The sequence below is a fragment of the Takifugu rubripes genome, chromosome 9 (genome assembly GCF_901000725.2).
Source record: "Takifugu rubripes chromosome 9, fTakRub1.2, whole genome shotgun sequence".
Taxonomy (NCBI): Eukaryota; Metazoa; Chordata; class Actinopteri; order Tetraodontiformes; family Tetraodontidae; genus Takifugu; species Takifugu rubripes.
In genome coordinates, this window is record NC_042293.1 from 6,680,188 (window position 1) to 6,701,341 (window position 21,154).

Sequence of the window (21,154 nt, forward strand, 5' to 3'; positions counted from 1 at the left end):
TTTGATTCAACAATGAATCTAAAGAACATGTGCTCGCCGAGGCTTCATCCGCTGACAGAATAAAGCAGATCAAAGACTGATCCTCCTTCAGCACGTCTCACTGGTGAATCAATCCCAGTTTACCACTTCAAACTGGGAAATCAGCTCTTCAAGAATAAAAAACAAAAGAAGAGATAAACATCAGAGCTCCTGGCTGATCATGTGATTATCGCGTCCTCCCATCTGTTGGAGTCATGTGGCTTAATGTTAATTACAATGTAATTACAGTATTATTACACATCCCACTGAAAGGCACAAACTCCAGACAATTATAAGGAGAATGAACACAAACATCCCGCTGCAACATCCTAATATTGCCCAACAACCAAGAATGAAAGAGATGCAAAATTACAGGAAGGGACACAAAACTTGGTAGAGACTGAGACACACAAATGCAGAGACACAGAGGACATCAACCCCAGGGGTCAAAGACACCCTCAGTAATCCATCCAGTCACTAATATAGGTGTGATGGCAGAGGATCAGAGGACAAAAATAACAGAACAGTGTGAGGAAGAAGAAGTTTATGTATGTAGGAGCGTGTTTAGTATCATGGCAGGTGTGTGAAGGCAGAACTGCACGCTTCACAAAGCAACGCTGTCGATCTACCGGTTTATCACACAAACGTGCCTCAAAATCAGACCTGTTGTGAATATTTAACCCCCCCCCCCCCCCCCCAAAGACCCATCGTCCATCCGTTACAGCCAGCCTGAGGACAGACAGAGGCTCAATGTGATATCAATACTAGGCTAATTGAGGCAGGAGTTAGCATGTTGTTGAGTTGCTGTTGTGGGTATGTGTTCATGATGAGTGAGCACGGCCAGCAGGAAGAGACAACTTACCCCCTTGGTGCACAGCAACGTTACAACACACATGGACAGGGAGGCAAGAAGGAAAACAGAGGAGATGCGTCAGCATTTCTAACTTTTAGTGTGTCTGCAAGGATAACATACATTGTTAAAAAAACATATTTACATATATACATGTCAATAACCAAGAAGCAATGAAACAGATGCATGATAAACTCACAGTGATGAAATCCTGATGATGCAGAAAAAGACAAAAATGTTCAGTTACAGATACACAGAATATCTCCCAGGAATGCTAGCAGCAGCGTGCTAACATGCTAATGGATAATGACTGGCTTTATTTTTTAAAACAGCCTGCAACTGTTCCAGCTACCTTCTTCAGCACCAGGCTGGATTCTTGAAAGAGCAGCTGACGCTGAGCTGCTGCGTTCCCCAGAGCGGAGCTCCTCATCCAGGCCTTCTCCAGGGGGTCCAGATGGACTCTGTGGAACACAGACTGAGACAGAAACGGAGACTTGTGTTCTACGTTTATCCTCACTTATTCTTTCAAACGTTGGAACCTGATTTTCCAATTAATCAGATTTATGTGAGGCAAAAATTAGATTTCTGTAGAAATGATAAATTAATAATAATAATCCAATATATTGTCCTTGTTGTCCTTAAGTGTTACCGCGGCGACACTGGATAATGTGTTCCTGATGCCATTAGTGGTGTTTATTTGTCAGCAGGTTGCAGCAGAGCAACACCCAGACTTTCAATCAGAGTCCTGCAGGAGTGTCCTCGCTGTCCACACACACACAAACACACACACACGGTTTAGGTTAAAGTCAGGTCATAGTTGCCCCTATAGGCAGTTGTGATGGTTAGAGTTAGAGTTGGGCTTATTATGTTAATGAGAGTCCTCACAAAGACAGAAGTACACTTGATGTGTGTCCATGTTAACAGTGCTAATGCAGAGGGAGCGGAACAGGATAGAAACAGTAAAATTATGTTCCAGATAAATGAAACATCAGGACAACTCTGTTCTGGGTCATTCTTTATATGTTCTTATTTTAATTTATTGTTTTAAAAATAACTGTGTTTGTTTGCGACAATTTTTATTTCTACTCTTTGACAAAAATGGCACAATTTTTGTTTTTGCAGCAAAGATTCTATATGAAGATAAATATAGATTATCGATATAAATATTCACTCATTTCTTTTCAAGAACACAGTCTGTTTGAGTCCCAGTTCAAAGCCGATTTCCCTGCTGGTTCCAGTCAGAAACAGAAGTGGGAGGCCGTCACAGCCAATAAGCAGCCAGAGCTGCGTCCTGTCAGGACGACAGCGATTACGAGACATCGCCATGGGAACGGCGTGGGGGGGATCTGTTTCAACCCAGTGTGTGTGGACAGTGACGCTCTCAGCTGGTTAAACACACACACACACACACTCTCTCTCTTACTGTGACAGAAGAAGCTGTGACACTGGCACTGTCGTCATCCTCACTCTGAAAGATAAACAAACAAACAATGACATCATCAGTCACAACAAAACAATATTTCTAACACTTCCCAACGGAGCGTTTACTGATGCGAACAGCAAGACAACATTGCAATACCGATCACATCAACCTTCACTGGAAACAGCAACAAAACAACTCTCATAAACGTAACAACAGCAACAGAATAACAGCGACATCAAAGCCGATGTCGACAAAGCAACGCCACCACCATGACCACCACCAGGTGGCGCTAACGAAATACCTTTTTTTTTACCAGTCTGAATACACTGTTGGCATGAAGCACTGAAGCTAAATATCAAACACCTTCACAGAATCAACATCAACTGGAATAATTTTTAACACTGAATTCTTTAAGGAGCTGAACCATGTAATATTAATCATCTGTGGGATTATTTGGGCGTCTTGTTGTGTAATTGTTTGTACAGCGACTGATTATCTGAGTCTCTCGCAGACCAAGCGCGAACCTCCCCGAAGGAGTGCTAAAGGATAAAATCTAACGAATCCATTAAATCACTAAAAAGAGAGTCAGAACTCTCAAAGGCTCCATAAAACAGGCTTCAGAGAGGACCATGCTGCTTTCATCTCCCAGCCCGACATCTTTATTTACCGTCTGTTGTCAGCCTGGCAGACTGGTGAGGTCCCCTCTCAACGTGTTAATGAGCGCCGTTCAATTATCTGATTTATTCTTTCATTTCCTGCACATGAATTAATTCGTTTCATGTGAGTCGCCGTCTCGCTGAGTCCAAGGTTTCATGCTAGAAAACAGGAAGTGAAGACATGTGAAAAACTGATCAATAATTAGTGTCGTTGTGATGGATATTAGCGGGGATGTGTTACAGTTTTTGGCATCAACGCAGGTCTAAATCCCAGAAGTCAACAACAGGACTGACTGTTGCTCAACAAAATACACACTGTTGAACACAGGTGTAACACAAGAGCAAAGCTGGACAAAGACCAAATGAGTCAGTCACAAATCAATTTTTTACATTAAATGATTAAATAATCATTTAGATCACTTAGATTTGTTTAGTTCTAAGCTGCTGTTTGTCTTCTACAGTTGTCAAGGAAAAAGGTGGAAACAACTGGGAAAATTAAACAAATGAAAAAGGTGTCTTTGAATAACTTCCATGTTTTTCCATGTTTCCCTCTTCTAAGTTTCCAGAGGAAGTCTTTTCTCACATGTTCTCAGATTCTCTCTGGGAATGATGAACAGAATCATGAAGAGTTGCATCAGTGACAGAACATGTTTGACGATGGAGAGGAGGACACGACTGGAGGTAGTGAGAGAGAGGACATTGAGAACATGGACATAGGTGATTCACCATGGAAACCCCTGAAGGCAGCAGCCCAAGAAAGAAGAAGAACAAACACAGAAAAAGAGAAGTTTCCAGGTTCCAGACTCCTGGTCTTGTGGCAGGACGAAGGAACATTCTAGTGTTCTGATGGATGTTTGTGGGAGATCAGAGAGCAGAGGTGAACTCGTGTCCCAGAAGAGAGGAGGAGGGTGGAGACGGTTCTTCTTCTACCTCATTAGATTAGATTAGATTCAACTTTATTGTTATTGCACATGTACAGGTACAGAGCAACAAAATGCAGTTTAGCATCTAACCAGAAGTGCAGAAGAAGCAGCAAGTGAGGATAATAACTTAATAAATACAGTATGTGCGGTTATTTTTACAATCGTTTACCGGGTTGTGCTATAAACATATTTTACAGATGGTGTTTACATTAAATGCCTTAGACTATAAGTGCAGGAGCTATTTAGCTATTTACATAAGATAGAGGAGATGTGCAAATTATAAATTACGTGTATACAGATACAGATGATAAAGTGCATGAGTGCGCAGGACAGGTTTAAACAGTAGCTACATTGGTTACTAAGCTAGTGAGTTGTTGTGTAAACTGCTGTAGTGTAGTGAGGTGTGGAGTGTGTAAGGGTCAGCAGGAGTTCAACAGGGACACCGCTCTGGGGAAGAAGCTGTTCCTCAGTCTACTGGTCCGAGTCCTGAGGGTTCTGTAGCGCCTCCCAGAGGGCAGGAGGGAAAATAGTCTGTGGGCGGGGTGGGAGGAGTCCTTGAGTATGCTGCGTGCTCGATGCAGGCAGCGCTTCCTCTGGACATCTCCGATGGCAGGGAGTGTAGTCCTTGTGATGCGTTGGGCAGTTTTCACCACCCTCTGCAAGGCCTTGTGCTCAGCGATAGTGCAGCTTCCATACCAGACTGACACGCAGTTGGTCAGGATGCTTTCTATCGCACAGCGATAGAGGTTCACCAGGACAGCCGAGGATAGCTGGTTCTTCCTCAGTGTCCTCATGAAGAAGAGGCGCTGGTGAGCCTTCTTGATGATGCTGGAGGTGTTTGTGGTCCAGGACAGCTCCTCTGAGATGTGGGTCCCCAGGAACTTGAAGCTGGAGACACGCTCGATGGCCATCCCGTTGATGTGGATGGGGTCCTGTGTGCCTCCTCTTGCCTTCCTGAAGTCCACGATGAGCTCCTTGGTCTTGCTGGTGTTGAGGACCAAGTTATTGTTAGCGCACCATGTGGTCAGGCGCTCTACCTCCTCTCTGTAGGCTGTCTCGTCGTTGTTGCTGATGAGACCGATCACCGTTGTGTCGTCTGCAAACTTGATGATGGAGTTGGATCCATGTACAGGTCTGCAGTCGTAGGTGAATAGAGAGTAGAGGAACGGGCTCAGCACACAGCCTTGTGGCACACCGGTGCTGAGTGTGATGGTGGTGGAGCGGCTGTGACCTGACCTAACATGCTGTGGTCTGTCGGTCAGGAAGTCCAGAGTCCAGTTGCAGAGGGAGGGGTTGATGCCCAGGTCTCCAAGTTTGGTGATCAGCTTGGAGGGGACGACGGTGTTGAAAGCTGAGCTGAAGTCAGCAAACAGCAATCGTGCATAAGTGTTCGTGTTGTCCAGGTGTGTGAGCACAGAGTGCAGTGCTATGGAGACTGCATCATCTATGCTCCTGTTGCTGAGGTAGGCAAACTGGTGTGGATCGAGTGTTAGTAACAGAACTAACACAGTGGGGGGTCAATTAAAGGTGAGAAAACCCAGAAATCATTCCTTTCCAATGGGAAAGCCGCTCATATCTTGATCTTTACTAAAATGCATGGTGCTAAGTAGACAAAAGTGTTTATACTGGTTCTAATAGGTGCAAACCTCGCTGGTGTCACGTGTGTTTGTAGCTTGTTAGTTGTGTTTCCTGTGTTGTAGCTATAAAACTTAACGGGACAACACAAGCATCACAAACTAGGACGTAAGACTACACTAGTAGCTAGTTTAAGAAGTGCAGGTTCTGATTCATGGAATCTGAGCGTGTCTCTCCCCCATCCTCACGACCCTTAAACTGATCTGGCTCTCCACGAGAGATAATAACATCGAGCGCTCCTGTGTCGAGGATACATGAATGGGCTTCTGTGAGCACCGTTAGCATAACAAAAGCCTTTTCCAGCCACTTTCACTCCTCCGACTATTCATCCCGTCAAAACACCCTTGCTGTTTCCTCACCCCTGTCCTCTCCCCTCTTCTACTTGAGGTCCTCTGACAGCCAAAGGGGTGGGAGGAAAGCCCCCACGCCTACTTAGCAAAGTCCTTTTGTCCTATTTGGTGGCGTTTATGAGCGATCCGTCACATTGGCAGCAATGCAATCCTGCAACAGAGCGATCGACATTATAAAACAGAGAGAGAAAGCGGTGGTGGTGGGGGGGGGGGGGGTTGCTGGCCTGTGTAATCACACTGGTCAGAGGAAAGACGAGACGAATGGGTGACAGTGTTTTTGTCTGCTGACATTTTCATTTTGGTTGATTTAACCTTTAAAGTTGACATAAAAGCTCAGAATCTGTCGAAGGCTCTTTTGTTTACGTGGAGAATAAAGAAGAAAATCGGATCTAAACTATTTCTGAAATGACTGTTGCAACAAGACTTGTTTTCAAACAAGTGGGGCTCGTTTAATCAACCGCCTTTTGATCGTCTAATCAGTCACAGTCATCCTTTGATCGAATATTAACAAAGTTAACATTGGTGCTACACATGCAGCAAGACTTTTGAGTGAAATCAAACGTCAAACGCCTGAAATACTTTCAGAGTGTAACGAAGGGGTCAAAGGTCAGCGAAGCAGCCAGGTCGTCTAATTATCAAGTCTGTGTTTGCAACAGGGCAAACAAGGAAGGGTTCCGGTCAACTCAAGTTTGTGTCCAAGGCTGAGTAAAAGTGAGGGAGTTAGCTAGGGTACAGGCCGTGGCTGTTGCCAAGGTAACGGGTAAAAAGATTTTGTTAGCATTGGCGGTCTAAAGTGATCTTCGTCTTTAGCGTCCCCCGGAAGAGTGATTCAGCCACGGTTGCTTCAATTTGGAGGCTACTTTTTTAGTTTGGCTAACCAACAATCACCTTGGTCATGTAACCAAGTCTGAGTCCAGGTCCTTTACGTGAGTATCTGTCCTATGAAAGGAAGACAGAGGCTGGGCGACACTGCCCGGCTGCTCCCCCCGCTAAACTGTTCATCACAGATTTTCACGTTTCTTTTGCAGTCAACTTAGTTGGCTCCATTAGTTTTGGTTACAACTGTCTCGTCTGATCGTAGCACAGGTCACTTTGGACTCAGATGGACAGATGGACAGATGGTATGGTCCCCCCAGAGCCGTTCTTAATGTGACTCGTCTCAATCACATTAACATATTAATCAAATCTTTCCAAAAGTCCTGTTTTACTCGTCGGTTGCTTTCAAATCGGTATTTGAGTCAGCGGACAGATTTAATGAGAACGGAGAAGATAACCACTTTGTTCTGGGTTTCGGAGCTTTTTGTCTCACCCCTGGAACCTCGCCTTCTGTAATCTGCCCCCTCATTCGCCACCGCCGCCGTGTGATTGTTTGAGAAATGAAAAAGCCATTTTGGAGCAAGCGGCGGCCTGAAAGGAGGCGCCTGATCTGTGGCGTGGCCCTCGTTGTCAGAGCCCGGCGAGGGTCAACGTGGGTCAAGGGAATTATGATTACGCTGCAGCCTCGCCGCTCCTTCAACAAGCTCTGCGTTTCCCCCGGTGACCCACCTCCAGAGAGTGCTTTCTGGCTGATGATGAAACTCTGCAGAAAAACACTGATTTTTTTTTGTCAAGGACGCCGCATCGCCGCTTTCCAGTTAAAGAGATTCATCTCAACCAGATGAAGGCGGATTTTTTAATTCCTCATAGGCCGCCTCGCACTCGCTGCCAATGTGATTTAAAACCTCTGTTCACACCTGAGTTTGGGTGACTCCAGGCCAGGTTGACCCCTGAGGGGACTCTGACAATAGACGTGATCTTCAGCAGTGAAACAGTTACAAACATCTGAGCCAATAAGGACAAAGACTTTTAGCTAAGCTAAACCAACTAAAGTACTTAATTACAGATAAACTAACCTGGACTGTATATCTACAAAACAAGATTTGACCAGAATGAAAGAAAATCCATCTTCCTCTCACCGTCCTGGAGATGTTCATCTCACTGGCTAAAGATACGGAGTCACCTCTCAGAGAGAGGAGGTCAGCAGCTGCCACGTCAGCTCCGTCCTCCCTCAAACTGGTGTCTGTGGGTCTCTTCCGTTCCGCCAGAGTCACTGCTGGTGCCTGTGACCAGAAAAAACAGGAAAGGTTGAATCCTAGTGTTCAGCATGCCAACTTATTTTTCTTTGATATTTCTTTGATCCTGGGGTCAGAAAATGCCGAAAAATGCATCTTCCTTACAATGGAAAATAAACTGAGATCCAAATGAAATCAAGAGCCAGAAACAGAGGTAGGAAGCAGGACTCTGGATTTGTTCATTCTTTAACTTATCCAAGAAGGAAACAGCTGAGGAGTAGAACATTAGTTCTGTTAGCTTACTGCAATCTCCCAGCAGAGGGCGAACTCGCAATCATCCACAAAACCTGTCTACAATTATTAGTATTTTGTGTGATTGTCGCAGCTTTGGGGGTAAAATCAAGGACTCCAGGCCCAGTCAGAGCTGCTTTTTCTTTGGACAGTAAATATACTAATATAGCTGTAGCCATGTTGCTGATCCTTTGTTGAAAGTATTCAGGTTTCATTTTTAAAATATCAATTATAAACAATTTAACGATTGTGAAACGATGAGCGTGAAGGCACAGACCGACTCTCTGTCCCATCACTGTGATCCCGTTGACATTACTTGGTGATGAAGCTAACGACAAAACTTTTTGTAACTGCATCAAAATATGTTCTGACTTAAACGGCTGCGACGCTGCAAACAACCAACAACACAAACCTGCCGAGTGTGAACTTTACACAACAGCAGCCAGCATGCATCACTTCCAATCCTCACACACGTCCCTCAAACGGTGCTCAGGTGCTGCTAGATTAGCATATAAGAGAGTGTTTACAACTCAAACTAAATGTCCGTCTGCCTCTCTGAGCACGCCACTCATCTTCATACGCCGCTAACAGAAGGAATTGGCTGCCTGAGCCTGTTGACTACAATTAGGCCCCAGCTGGCAACAGACAGCAGCAGCAGCAGTTTAACATCTCACTGAGCCATGATTGTCCTTTAACTGTTTAGGATTGGAGTCTCAGGAGAGCTAATTATGGCTCCATGCTCGCTATTGTCCCGGCTACAGGCGCGCAAAGTGATTTACACAGCAGACGGGTCCGGGCTGCACACAAAAACTTTAATATCACAGATAAAACGCGCCACACCTATCATTTTGATTTCTGCTAATTATTTAAATCATCCGCAACTGTAAATAAAAATGACATTGCATCGCACATCAAAGGAGGTTGTTGCTGGGCTTTTTAATTCAGATGTAATTATTAGCTCGGGGTGACACACTTTCATTTGTTCGGTGGTGCAATCCGGAGTGCGTGTTTCAGCGGCGTTAACAAGGGTTAGAATATGCAGCCGGAGAGTGAGAGCATGTTGTATAAGAAAAGAACCTTCAGAGCTGTGATTAGGGCCATTGCTATGTTAGCATCATAGCATTGGACATAACATCAAAATGTATCTCACAACAACCTGGATAGTCCAGATTATTTTAGCATTATTTAAGAATGACCTAGTTTTACCAAGCACTCTGAAGGCATGGTAACAGTAACAAACCACGATTTCTGCTCAAGTGCTAAAATATTGCTGTAGCTAGTTATGGTAAATAACTAACTAATGAAGTTACATCTAAAAAAAGGAATGCTAAGAACGATATAAAGAGCCCAACGAGGCAAAGCCTTGTGCTCAGATTATTATATTTTATTTATTATTAGATGGGAGTGACGAAACGAGAGATATCAGACCTTGAAGTAACATTTAAATAACCTACACGTGTATGTAAATACTTCTTATGCACAGAAACATAAAAACAAGCTGTCTCACAGCCATATTAGGATTTTAATTAACAATCATGTCACTGCTTTGAACACACAGTGAAGAACTGTGGATCAGCGAGGGAAAGTGTTAAAGCACATTTGATGTACAATGTTTAACGAGCAGGTTCTCAACACTACATGATCTCTCACAGGACACAGACAGAACACTGACGTGGTCGGGATCCCCCAACTGTCATTTCAGCAGGAAGGAGACCTCAGTGGGCGATGACATGATGCGAGCTCTAATTGGTGCTGCTGACTGTCAAAATGTGCTTCTTCAAAGGGCTCCACCCCCTAAAGGCCACACATGGAACATGGCGTTAACGTGCTCTGAAGTGTGACGTCTGAGAGGAGAGGAGAGGAGAGGAGAGGAGAGGAGAGGAGAGGAGAGGAGAGGAGAGGAGAGGAGAGAAGGAGGGGGAGAGGAGAGGAGAGGAGAGGAGAGGAGAGGAGAGGAGAGGAGAGGAGAGGAGAGGAGAGGAGAGGAGGAGGGAGGAGAGGAGGTATTAGAGGAGAGGAGAGGAAAGGAGGAGGGGGGAGAGGAGAGGAGGAGGGAGGAGGTATTAGAGGAGAGGAGAGGAGAGGAGAGGAGAGGAGAGGAGAGGAGAGGAGAGGAGAGGAGAGGAAAGGACGAGGGAGGAGAGGAAAGGAGGGGGGGGGAGAGGAGAGGAGAGGAGAGGAGAGGAGAGGAGAGGAGAGGAGAGGAGAGGAGAGGAGAGGAGGAGGGAGGAGAGGAGGTATTAGAGGAGAGGAGAGGAAAGGAGGAGGGGGGAGAGGAGAGGAGGAGGTATTAGAGGAGAGGAGAGGAGAGGAGAGGAGAGGAGAGGAGAGGAGAGGAGAGGAGAGGAGAGGAGAGGGGTGAGAGGAGAGGAGAGGAAAAGAGGAGGGAGAAGAGGAGTGTGGAGGAGAGGAGAGGAGAGGAGAGGAGAGGAGAGGAGAGGAGAGGAGAGGAGAGGAGAGGAGAGGAGAGGAGAGGAGAGGAGAGGAGAGGAGAGGAAAGAGGATCTGCTTCTGTCTCTCAAGTCCTTTTTCAATAAGTATACAAGTACTTGAAAGTAAATGTTAAAGTACGGACTTGCAAGGACACAAGAATGCAGTACACTTCTGGGCACTTGGATTGATGACTTTTCACAGGTGTGGACCCTGAGAAACAGCCCTGGTCCCCCTCCAGCACAGAACCTGGCCCCTGGGGGATGCCGGTGTATCTGCTGCTTTATTAAGGTGTGGTCAAACTGGTCCTGCAGCAGAAACTTCCTGGATGTTCATAACTGGAAATTCTCCCTCACGCGTGCCAAACGTAGACGCAACTCCGGCGCCTGTTTGGATGTCTTCGTCAGTATCAGTTTAGCAGAAGTCACCTGAACGCACCTCAGGATGCCTCAGGATGGCCTTTGCTCTAATCTAGAGCACTCGCTAGAGCCCGGTGGAGGCCAGCAGAGAGGGGGGCTAAGCCACGATAAGGTCCCCCTCCCTCTCGGCCAGGATTGCCATCTCCCTATTTCCCATGCAGCAGGGAGTGTATCCCCGAGTGCACACTCAGGCCTGTAAATTGTTTATCAGACACTAATGCAGTAGCCTAATCCTATTTGCATTCATATTAGTTCCCCCATATCACCATCAGAGGGAATTACTTATTTGAATTCTTCTGAGGGGTAAATAACTTTATGCATGATATCAGTATCTTCATAATTCACATCAGTAAAGTCAATTTGGTTTAAGTGCTCCTCTGCCACATGCCACAGAGGTTCTGAGAAAACGAATTTGGAGGCGGTTCGGATCGGTGAGTGTGTACACACGAGGGCGGGTAATGGGATCGCTCAGTGAAGGAGAGAGCGCTCATGTATTTAACTCCTCGCAGGCCTGAGCTGAACACCGAATTCCGTTCTGATGTCTTCACAGTGCTCCACATTCCTCTCCTGCACTTGTTACTGCAGCAGACGTGAGTCTGCCTCGTTCTTGTTTCCGCCTGAAAACAAAAGTTCTGGTCCTGATTCAGCATGACAGGAAATTATGTCACCAGAGGACGACATAGCACCCGAAGATAAGATGTCTTTGGCTCCCTCACTTGCGTTGTTAGGTACTAGTGAATTGTGGTCAGTCGCTCCAGTTCTAAGTTTGCAAGGTACCAAGGATGCTGTCAGTCTCCCAGAAGTGTACTTGCGCCGCCCATTTTATCAAATGTGCATCAGACCCGTGGACGCACTAGGTGTGCCCCGATTGATTAAGTCTGCAGCTGTTCCAATTTGTGAAAATTTTCTGTCATTGCAAACTTCTAAGTACATACTTGTAAACATAGTATTGTGAAACCCCTTGGGATTAGTGTAAACACAGATTGCTTTTTTATCTGTAGGATTAATTTTATTCTTTTTTTTTACTTAATGAACCTGTTGAATTACTGAGCAACATTTGACTTTTTAATCCTTTTCCTGGAAAATTTCCGAAAAAATTTTAGTCTGACGTTAAAAATAGACAGACATAGTTCAGATGTTGGAAGATCGCGAAAATATGATGGCGACAAGCGAAAAGAGAAAACTGTCTTGAATTTAGAAAGTTGGAATTGATCTGCGATTAAAGTCCCTGAGAATGTTTCTCACCTCATCGCTCAAAGACAGCGAGAAGATCCGTGAGTGAAAACAATCAGAGCTTCTGAAAAATCCAGCATGTGACGGCTGGAAACTAGACGGGAATGTATAATTACAGCAAGAAAGCCACAAACGCTGAGTACAGTAGGAAAATAAGAGGGAAGAGGGTGGTTTTGAAGGAGCAGAAAAAGGCAGATTGATGAAGAAAAGCTGTCAGGACGTCTGTGCTTTGAAGCTGATCAGAGACATCGTTTAAACAAAGAACAAAGGCGGCAAATATGGAGAAGAAAGTCTACCTGTGAGTGCCAAAACAAAGACGGGACTTTTGGCACTGACGGCGTTAAAGCGGAGCAGCGGAGCCCGTGAATATAAATGAGAGGGAACATTATTTCCCATCAGGCTTTTCTGTCTCTACTCACCTGTTCAGTGGCTCTGGTGATTACAAGTGACGGCACGCTACCACCTGACTCTGGATCTGCCTCCTGATTGGCCCTGGTCCTCTCACGGTCCCAGTCCTGGTCCACATCCCAACCGGAGACATCGGCTGATTTCATGGACGCATGAATTTCATCAAATTTGTATAATTTTATGCATAATTAGAATGTGAATGTAAAAGAATAACAATAGGTAAAATCTCATTCATATATAAAGAAAAAAATGTAAAAAATATTTATACAAATGCAAAAAAGGAGGAGGAAGAAGTAACTACATCATTTATTAAGCTTTTTTCGTGTTCTTCCATCTCTGATTTTAATTTCCATTTGAATTTGAGAATTTTCATGATTGGAATTTTCCATCTGCCGTCAAACATGAACCCAAACCTTCCCGGATAATGTCTCACCAAATGTTATTCTTCAACAGGAAGAGCCATGACAAACATGTGGCCTCCAAACACCATCAGAAGTTTGAATGAATAAACATTAAAAATCACAGTTTTCCTCACCATGGTCTAGATCCAGCTGCAGGGTCTGGTTCTGAGCACCAGGGGGGTCTGGACAGTCAGCATCCTGGCCTGAAGCAAGACCTGGATCCTTCTCACCTCTCGGGACCTCCGACCGGTTCTGGTCTAGGTTTGAACATCCGGTTTGATCCAGAATCGGATTCTGACTGTTGGAGTTCTGATGCTCGTGATCCTGGATCTGTCGGTCCAGGTTCTGGCCCTGTGGTGAATCTAGTACCACCTCGGCACTCAGAGGGGACTCTGGGAAATCTTTATCCATCATCAGCTTTACTTGTTGTCCTGTCATCCAACTGTCCCCTGAAACATGTCACACGTGTTGATCAAAATCTATAATCAATAATTCTCCTTGAGGAACTGGTCAAAAGCAGGTTTTATTGATCTGACTTTCCAATATAAAGCGGCTCATTTTAAAGGCCAGCGCACCTGCAAGTGTTGCGTTCGCTTACACCCCTCATGTGGGATAAAACACACACGGCAGAATGGACATTTCATTGACTGAAGATACATCTGAATACGACTGAAACAAATGAATATTTGACTCTGGGGACAGAGAGACTGGTGGTTTCTGACGTTAGCGTCGTTAGCACGACCTACTAGCACGACGCCGACCCAGATCGTTCTGATGGAATGCGATTTTGAACGGGTTCGTATCTGATCTGAGCCCGCTCAGTTAATTGTCATCATCATCAACATTTCCACCTGTTAATTCCCCGGGGTGATAATTATGTCTGCGCTCGGATAACAAGGAATACGTTTCATACTTAGATAAGAACAATTAAAAAGAGTGTTTTCCAATTAATTAAACACACTGTCTCTAAGTAACCTCCGGACATTAGCCCCGCAGGCTATGCTAATTGATGAGCTACTAGGGGAAAACCAACCGGCGGTTCCTTTCATGTGAGGATCTTCACCAAAGACACGTTACCGTGGAGACTAGGAGGATGACCGCACCGCTGACGTCCTTGAATATTCGACTGCGTACGAGCAAATGGTTAACGCAACTCTTTGATATAATAGAAAACACAGTGTTTGATGGACGGGCCCACGAGGAGGGGGGGGGGTCGACCCGTTGATGGCGAGAAAACCACAGCAGCCGTTAAGAGCTGCTCAAACATCAGATGTGGGAGCAAAAAACAGAAACTGGCCCAAACGCCACCATTTTGCTGCAGGACAGTCAAGTGATCAGGATCATCAGCCACAATCAATAACGGTCAAAACGGCTCGACCTACTCTTACCGTCAATCCTGGAGCCCCTTGCGGCTCATGCACGGGTCAGCCATGTGAGCGCCTTCATCAGAAATGGAGCAGGAACAGCATTTGAGCTGATTTTCACCGTCTTCTGCCTGACTAAAGTGGCTCCCCTCTTCTAATTATAGGAGCCAAATGAGATTAGACTGTGTGAAGCTAGATTAACATAAACTGACCCACACAAACACAGCCTGGACCTCTGTCCCCAGGTTCTGGATGGCGGCAGGTTCCTCAGAAGGAAACCTCTGATAATTATGACAGAAATGTGATGGACCCATCTTGACAAATGTGACATTCAGAAGAAAATTTGAAGCACTTGTGATTGATCAGCTTGGTCGCTGATGAGCCTAAAAGGTTCCTGTAGTTTCAGTCCCTGAGAGAGGAGGTAAAGCTCCAGATAGAGGTGAGGGCAGGTGGAGAGGAGCTCATACCTCTTCAGAAAAAGAGCAAAGACACATGTTGGACCCTCAGTGTCTCAGCACCTCCTCAGTCTCTGCCACTGTGTGTGTGTTAGTGTCTCCGTGTCTCCGAACCGATCGCTCAGATCATCAGCTTCTCACTTTGCCTTCCTCTCTCCGCTTCTTTCTTCCCTCTCTTTCTCACTCTCTTCAACCCCCTTCCCATCTCTCCCCTCTTTCCCGTCTTTCTCTCTCTCACACACAGTATCTCTTATCTCACTTCCTCTAAGTATCTCTCTATCTTTCCCTCCATTTATCTCATATGCTCTCTCCTCTCTCCCCCTCTTCTTACAGTGTCTCTCTTCCTCTCATCTTCTTTCAGTGTCTCTCTCCCCCTCTCTCTACCTCCCCTCTTAATTCACAGTCTCTCTACCCCTCTCCCCCTCTTCCTTCAATGTCTCTCTCTTCCTCAGTCTCTCTCTATTTCACTCACTCTCCCTCTCCTTTTCTTTCAGCTCAATCTCTCTCCCTCCTCTCTTATTTCAGTGTCTCTCTCCCTCTCCTCTTCTTTCAGTCTTTCTCTCTCTCTTAGACCCCCCTCTCTCTTCAGCAGCGGTGAAAGTGAAACTTGCAGCTCATATCCATCCATCATCCATCCATCAAACTGGTCCTCTAGCAGCCTCCTGTGATGCTCCAGGATGCTCCTGCAATTTTAAACCTTTTCCTCCTCCTTTTCTCTTCTTTCTCGCCTCCTCCGTTTCTCTCTGTTTTTTTGTCGCCGGGGAGGAAGTCGCGCACTTTCTGCTGTCCGATGTGAGTTGGTTAGTGCGCGATCGCTCCGGCTCCGTGTGCGCGGTCATGGCTTACCAGCCACCGGGCTTCCTCTTCCAGCCGTCCCTGGCTCTGCACCCGTCCTGCCCGTCCTTCAGCTCCGGGGTCCTCCTGGGCCCGAGGACGGAGGATCTGGGTCGCTCCTCCTCGGGCTCAGCCTTCGCTCCGTACTCGGGATCAGCGACTTCCTCCGGCTTCAACGGGCAGCTGCCGTACGGCGGAGAGCCCCGGCCCGCCGCCACCCTCGGCTCCTTTGTGGTAAGTGTCGGGTCAGTTGCGGTTCTGGTTCACATGACGGCCAGAAAGAAGACACAGGAATGTTCTTTAAATAAATAAAAGCGCGAGAAATTATTATCGGAATTCCGGATTTCGATCTGTGCTATTTTGATACTATTTTAATATCTGAAAAGTTGTAGTTGACCAAATGTTGTCCTAATTTTTTTTTTAAAAATTGGACGTGTATTTTTTTATTTGCATTAAAGATAATTTAATATTTTTCTTTTCACATCCGTGTGTTTCATTATCTGCGAAAATCAAGCTTTGTCAAAGATGATTCAGAAGTTTCAGATTTAACAACATAAAGATGATTAAATAATACATAAAATACGCAAAAATCATTTTCAAGGTTTTAGTGTGTAAGAATCTAACTAAAAAAGAGAGAAATTAAAAGAATAAACTGATTATTATGGCATGATCTTCTGTCCCAGAGTTCTGGTTATGATCCATCCTCGGGGCTCTCCGGCTCCGTAGATTACCACCCATTTGGGCCGCTGGGGCCTTACCCCTATGGTGACCCCACCTACAGGAAGAACGCCACCCGGGACGCCACGGCGACGCTGAAGGCCTGGCTGAGCGAGCACAGGAAGAACCCGTACCCCACCAAAGGGGAGAAGATCATGCTGGCCATCATCACCAAGATGACCCTGACGCAGGTGTCCACCTGGTTTGCCAATGCTCGGCGGAGGCTGAAGAAGGAGAACAAGATGACCTGGACGCCCAGGAACAGAAGCGAAGACGAGGAGGAGGACGACAACATTGACCTGGAGCGCAACGAAGAGGACGAGGAGCCCCTGAAGATGAATGAGGGCCCAGAGAGACGGAGTGACTCGGGTGAGTGGGAGAGAATCAATCAACCAATCAAATCGTTCAATCCACTCTAAGTGTTTATATGTGTTGAAAGTGTTTGGACTTTAATTTTTTAAAATTTAACAGCGAGAATGAACCTAAATGTTGATTTACTTTCTAACATTGATTGAATTTTAATTGATGAATTAAAATACGATAGATTGAGCTTTTGTAAAATATTCTTATCCTACATACAAATTCCACAATGCTGATATTTTAAGATTATTAAGGATTTATTTTAATCTTGTTTTATAGACTGTTGAAACAGAATTAATGTTTGATAAAGGGGCTGATAAAATGAGATTATCAATAATTTCTGTTGCTCATGGTTGGGGTCTGTATTTTTTTAACAGATGTGTGTGTGTCTCTCCCCCTCCACAGCCGCCCGGCGTCCCTCTTCTGCCGGCGACTCGTGTGTGTTGATGTTCCGCGACGACAGTGGCAGCGACACTGACCGAGGCCTCGCCGAGTCGGACTCTGGGGACCGGACGCTGCCCTGCATCCCCCATCCCTCACCCACGGGGGCTCCGGCTCAGTCCTCGCCCGTGGAGCTGCTCAGAGCGTCAGAGCCTGGGCTTCCATCTAAAGACTCCATCCAGGAGCCAATCCCGGCCCCCAAACCCAAACTATGGTCCCTGGCTGAGATCGCCACATCTTCAGATAAAACTAAAGGAAGCCACGCGTCCTCGCAGAGCAGAGGGGAGGGGCAACGGCAGCCCCCCGCCCACCCTACATCCATCCCTCGGACCTTGTTCCCCCATGGCCATGCCCTGCCCCGACACCTGTATTACGCCTCTCCCTTCGTGCACGGATACTCTGGCTATGGCCCCCTGGGGCCCCTGCACGGCGGCTCGCACTTGGCCACGGCGACACATTTAAATGGATTACACCAGACAATGTTACAGAGAGCTGAGGCCAAACTTCTCAGTCAGGAACTGAGGAAAGGCTCCCTACCCTCCTAGAAAATCCATGTCCAGGTTTTTTTGGGGTAAATTCTGCTCCGAACTCTCCTGGAAGTGTCACAAACATTCCGTTTTCAGCTGCTTTTCTATGTTGATGAGATGTAACCTTTGTAGTGCGACTCTGCACAGAACACAAGCAACATTAAAGATAGTTTTATTACTACACAACTCATCAGCTGACATTTGTCCTGGATCAGCGCTCACTGATCAGCAGAGACATGAAGGAAAGGTTTGAGTTCAGGTTTCACAGGATCCCATATAGGTTCTGATGGTGAAGTGATTAACAGAAACTTGGGTCAAAGGTCAGCCTGGGCAGCTTCTGTAACAAATATTGATGTTAACCGATCAGATCTACACTGAAGTATAACATTAAAAACAATCCACTTTAAAGTACAGTACAATTGGGTTAAAACACTTAAACGATAAATGTCGCTGAACTTTTTGGCTCTGTACTTATTAACATCCCCATTTTGAATGGGAGAGATCAGAAGACACATGGGATTTGATAATAAAGAAAAAAGATTCACAAAGTCCAACTACAATCAACCTCTTTTCATGTGGCACTAAACAACCTGTTTCCACGACGACCCTGGAGCACGGAAACGACAGGCTCACACAGATTTAGCCTGTTAGCTTTTGGGTGGATGGATCAGGTGGAGCATTTTAAAAATTAAAAAGGAAATCAGAAAGGGAAAAAGTACAAAAAGTAAAAAAAATAAGCTGAAATGTTGAATCTCAACACAAATTTAAATTCCTGTAACCAAAGTTGCTGAATGACTTTCTCCTGTTTTAGGAGCTAAATTTAGCCGAAGCAGCAAAAGCTAATAAACTCAAACGAAAACAGCAATGATTAAGAAAATTAAAAGCCCAATTGTGATGTTAATTGCACTGCTTTTTAACAAAATGTACCTAATTAAAACTGATGGAATGCCAAACTAAAAACCAAACTAAAAGAGAGGGACGGGGCTTAATATAATATAAAAATGTAATTAAGATTAAAAAAGCATAAGAACACCCAGTTTTGAAACCTTCCCGTTATCACACAATTAATAGTCAAATTTGTAATCAAGCATATTGTTACTTTTTGATAAGAAATATTTATTTTATATTGGCAGAAATGGACTTCAAATCAAATCTGAAAAAAACCCCACCATATTTGATCTTTTAAAGTCCGTGGAAGGCTATGTTATCTCCAGGATGTCAAAGGTAAGTTGTCATTTCTTTTATACGGTAAAGCTGATTGTCATTATCTCCACTGAATATTGATTTAATGAAGGAAAATGCCTGCAGAACATTAAAAACAGTCAGATTGCACAGATTTTCTGGCTCCTTTTGCCTAGAATATCTCCTGTAACATCCCATTACAGAGATTGTGATGTTAAATATGAATACAATAATGAAACTTTACCCCCCTCATGTTCCGTGTGCATTTCTGCATCCAGCTGCGTGTTAACACTAAATGCTGTCAGACGTGTGTGAGGCAGCCGGAGGCCCAGCAGCCGTCTGATGCCACTCAGGCCTCCTGCCACGCCGCTCCTCTGCCCTCTCTTCCTGCTCCAGCATCTGGGCTCACAGGCAGACCCCCCATCCCCCGCAATGCGCAGTCCCTCAAAATACACCAGTGTCCCCGGCGACACTCCCACTGCAGCCACTGGGACCAAACCACTCTGTTCTGTTCTCCCATGCACACTGTTTGACCCTGTGTTTGTTCTGCCAGGAGGAACTGGAGCTCCACTTTGTTCTTCTCAAGCGTTGTGAACGTGAGTGACAAAGATGAAAGCAGATGGAGTTTAAAGGTCACCTGCTGAGAAACGTCTGGTGCAGCACAAACATGAACTTTGCCGCTCTGTCAGGTTTTCTTGCAAAACTGACTTTTTATGGATTTTGCACGAAAACAGCAACAGTATTTATTCCTAATACTTTTTTCAACAGTATTTTTATGTCCTTTATGTTAATGTCTTTAATTTATAATACTAATTTTTGGTGCCCCTCCCCCCGCTTTTTTCTGCTAAAGTTGCTTCTTAAGTATTAAAATCATGCTTCAACACAGATCTGTAATGTCTTCACTTTAAAGTTCAATGGTTTTGTTGGATAATGCTCATTTTAAAACAGTATTTTTCATATTTTATGGAAATTTAGTCTTTAGTAACACATACATAACTGCTTTTAAAAAAGAAATAGACAGAGCCTCTGATTTATATACTCTAAGATATGAATTATGTATTTATTAAATGTTTTTATTGTTGCTAGATGACATCACAAAATAAACACATCACAGATCTTTGATTATTTTTTCTCCAAATATTTAATCCAGAATTAAGCTAAATATGTTTATTTTTGTGTCCTCTAATTTTAACCTTTAACCTTTTTAGGTTAAATTGTTCATATCTGTGCGTGGTGTTTGTTTTATACATTGGCATCTTTTCCAAAGTGTTCAATAAACATTAATTAAAACATTAAACATTTTCTGCCCTAAGCAGAGGTTGTAGATTTATGTTATTCATGGACAAAAACCTAGTTAAATGCCTGTGTTTACATTTATTTTTGTTAGAATAAACGTCATTCAGGCTTAAAGTTTGAAAAAAAATGGATTGTTAGTTTTGGAGACCTGACATTCAGAATGACATTATTTTTCAAATTATTTTTCAAATCTCAGCAACTGTGGTTGTTGTGCTTGTAGCGCCACCTATTGTCGCCTTTTAGGTCAGATAATGGGAAGAACAATAAACTAAACGTCAGTGCTGAAAACAAGCCAGATACTATTTAAAATTAATGGCTGCATTTAAGGTGTTTTTTTTTTTACATTCTAGAAATAGTTATTGTTGCTTTTGTGGGGAACATTAAAGGCAATTTCCATAAATTAAAATGCAATATGGAGGATTGTAGATGCAGAGGAGATGGAGAGTTTTTATTCCCAGTGAAATATCATTTAGGCGTTCAGTTTGATGACTTAACAGGATGAAACTCTGTAAAATCTGGAGATGTGATTGAAGCTCCCACCGCTGCTAGAGCTCTGGCTGCTGCTGCTGGGACACAGATGGTGCCATTTGCTGGCAGTCATTCCTCCAGTGACCCACAGCACAGTGGTGAATATCACCCAGCAGGATCCTGCTATCCGTATTTTACTGCTGTTATTAAAGTATAAACTATGACAGGAATATTCCTCATTCACTACATGGTAAAGAGTAACACTTCCCTTTGCATTTTCCAAGAAATGGGCCACATATAAATGGGCCACATCAATACTCCCGGTGGGTAGAATGGGTGCAAATGTAGAGTGCAAAAATAAATTTCTCTAAACATATTCCTTAAAATCTCTGATGCATTTAATTGTATTCATGTTTATGTAT

The 21,154-nt window shown here is 44.6% G+C and overlaps 2 protein-coding genes across 19 annotated transcripts in view; one reads left to right on the top strand and one right to left on the bottom strand.

Annotated features, from left to right (window-relative positions):
* LOC105416913 (ankyrin repeat domain-containing protein SOWAHC) overlaps positions 1-21,154 on the bottom strand; it is a 42,589-nt gene that overhangs the window by 21,043 nt on the left and 392 nt on the right. For 11 of the 18 annotated variants that reach the window (XR_003889579.1, XR_003889584.1, XR_003889581.1 and 8 more), the window contains exons 1-8: positions 14,122-14,463; positions 13,223-13,537; positions 12,699-12,823; positions 7,811-7,954; positions 2,292-2,336; positions 1,221-1,343; positions 1,068-1,079; positions 881-883 (exon numbers count right to left, since the gene is read on the bottom strand). Coding sequence is in view for 12 of the 18 variants with exons in the window: in XM_029841837.1 (XP_029697697.1) it covers positions 881-883; positions 1,068-1,079; positions 1,221-1,343; positions 2,292-2,336; positions 7,811-7,954; positions 12,699-12,823; positions 13,223-13,537; positions 14,122-14,137 (783 nt within the window). In the remaining 6 variants the exon portion in view is untranslated. The other 7 variants (XM_029841831.1, XM_029841839.1, XM_029841832.1 and 4 more) reach the window with 6 other exon arrangements.
* LOC101071130 (iroquois-class homeodomain protein IRX-5-like) lies at positions 15,728-17,966 on the top strand. Its single transcript, XM_029841827.1, has 3 exons — positions 15,728-15,975; positions 16,425-16,827; positions 17,224-17,966. Exons 1-3 carry the CDS (start codon positions 15,745-15,747, stop codon positions 17,802-17,804), a joined length of 1,215 nt encoding a protein of 404 aa, XP_029697687.1. The 5' UTR covers positions 15,728-15,744; the 3' UTR covers positions 17,805-17,966.

Excerpts from the sequence above, each read along its gene's own strand:
- LOC101071130 (XM_029841827.1), top strand. The coding sequence starts at position 15,745 with ATGGCTTACCAGCCACCGGGCTTCCTCTTCCAGCCGTCCCTGGCTCTG. Across the intron at positions 15,976-16,424 it reads CCACCCTCGGCTCCTTTGTG|AGTTCTGGTTATGATCCATC; the intron begins GTAAGTGTCGGG and ends CTTCTGTCCCAG. Across the intron at positions 16,828-17,223 it reads AGAGAGACGGAGTGACTCGG|CCGCCCGGCGTCCCTCTTCT; the intron begins GTGAGTGGGAGA and ends CCCCCTCCACAG.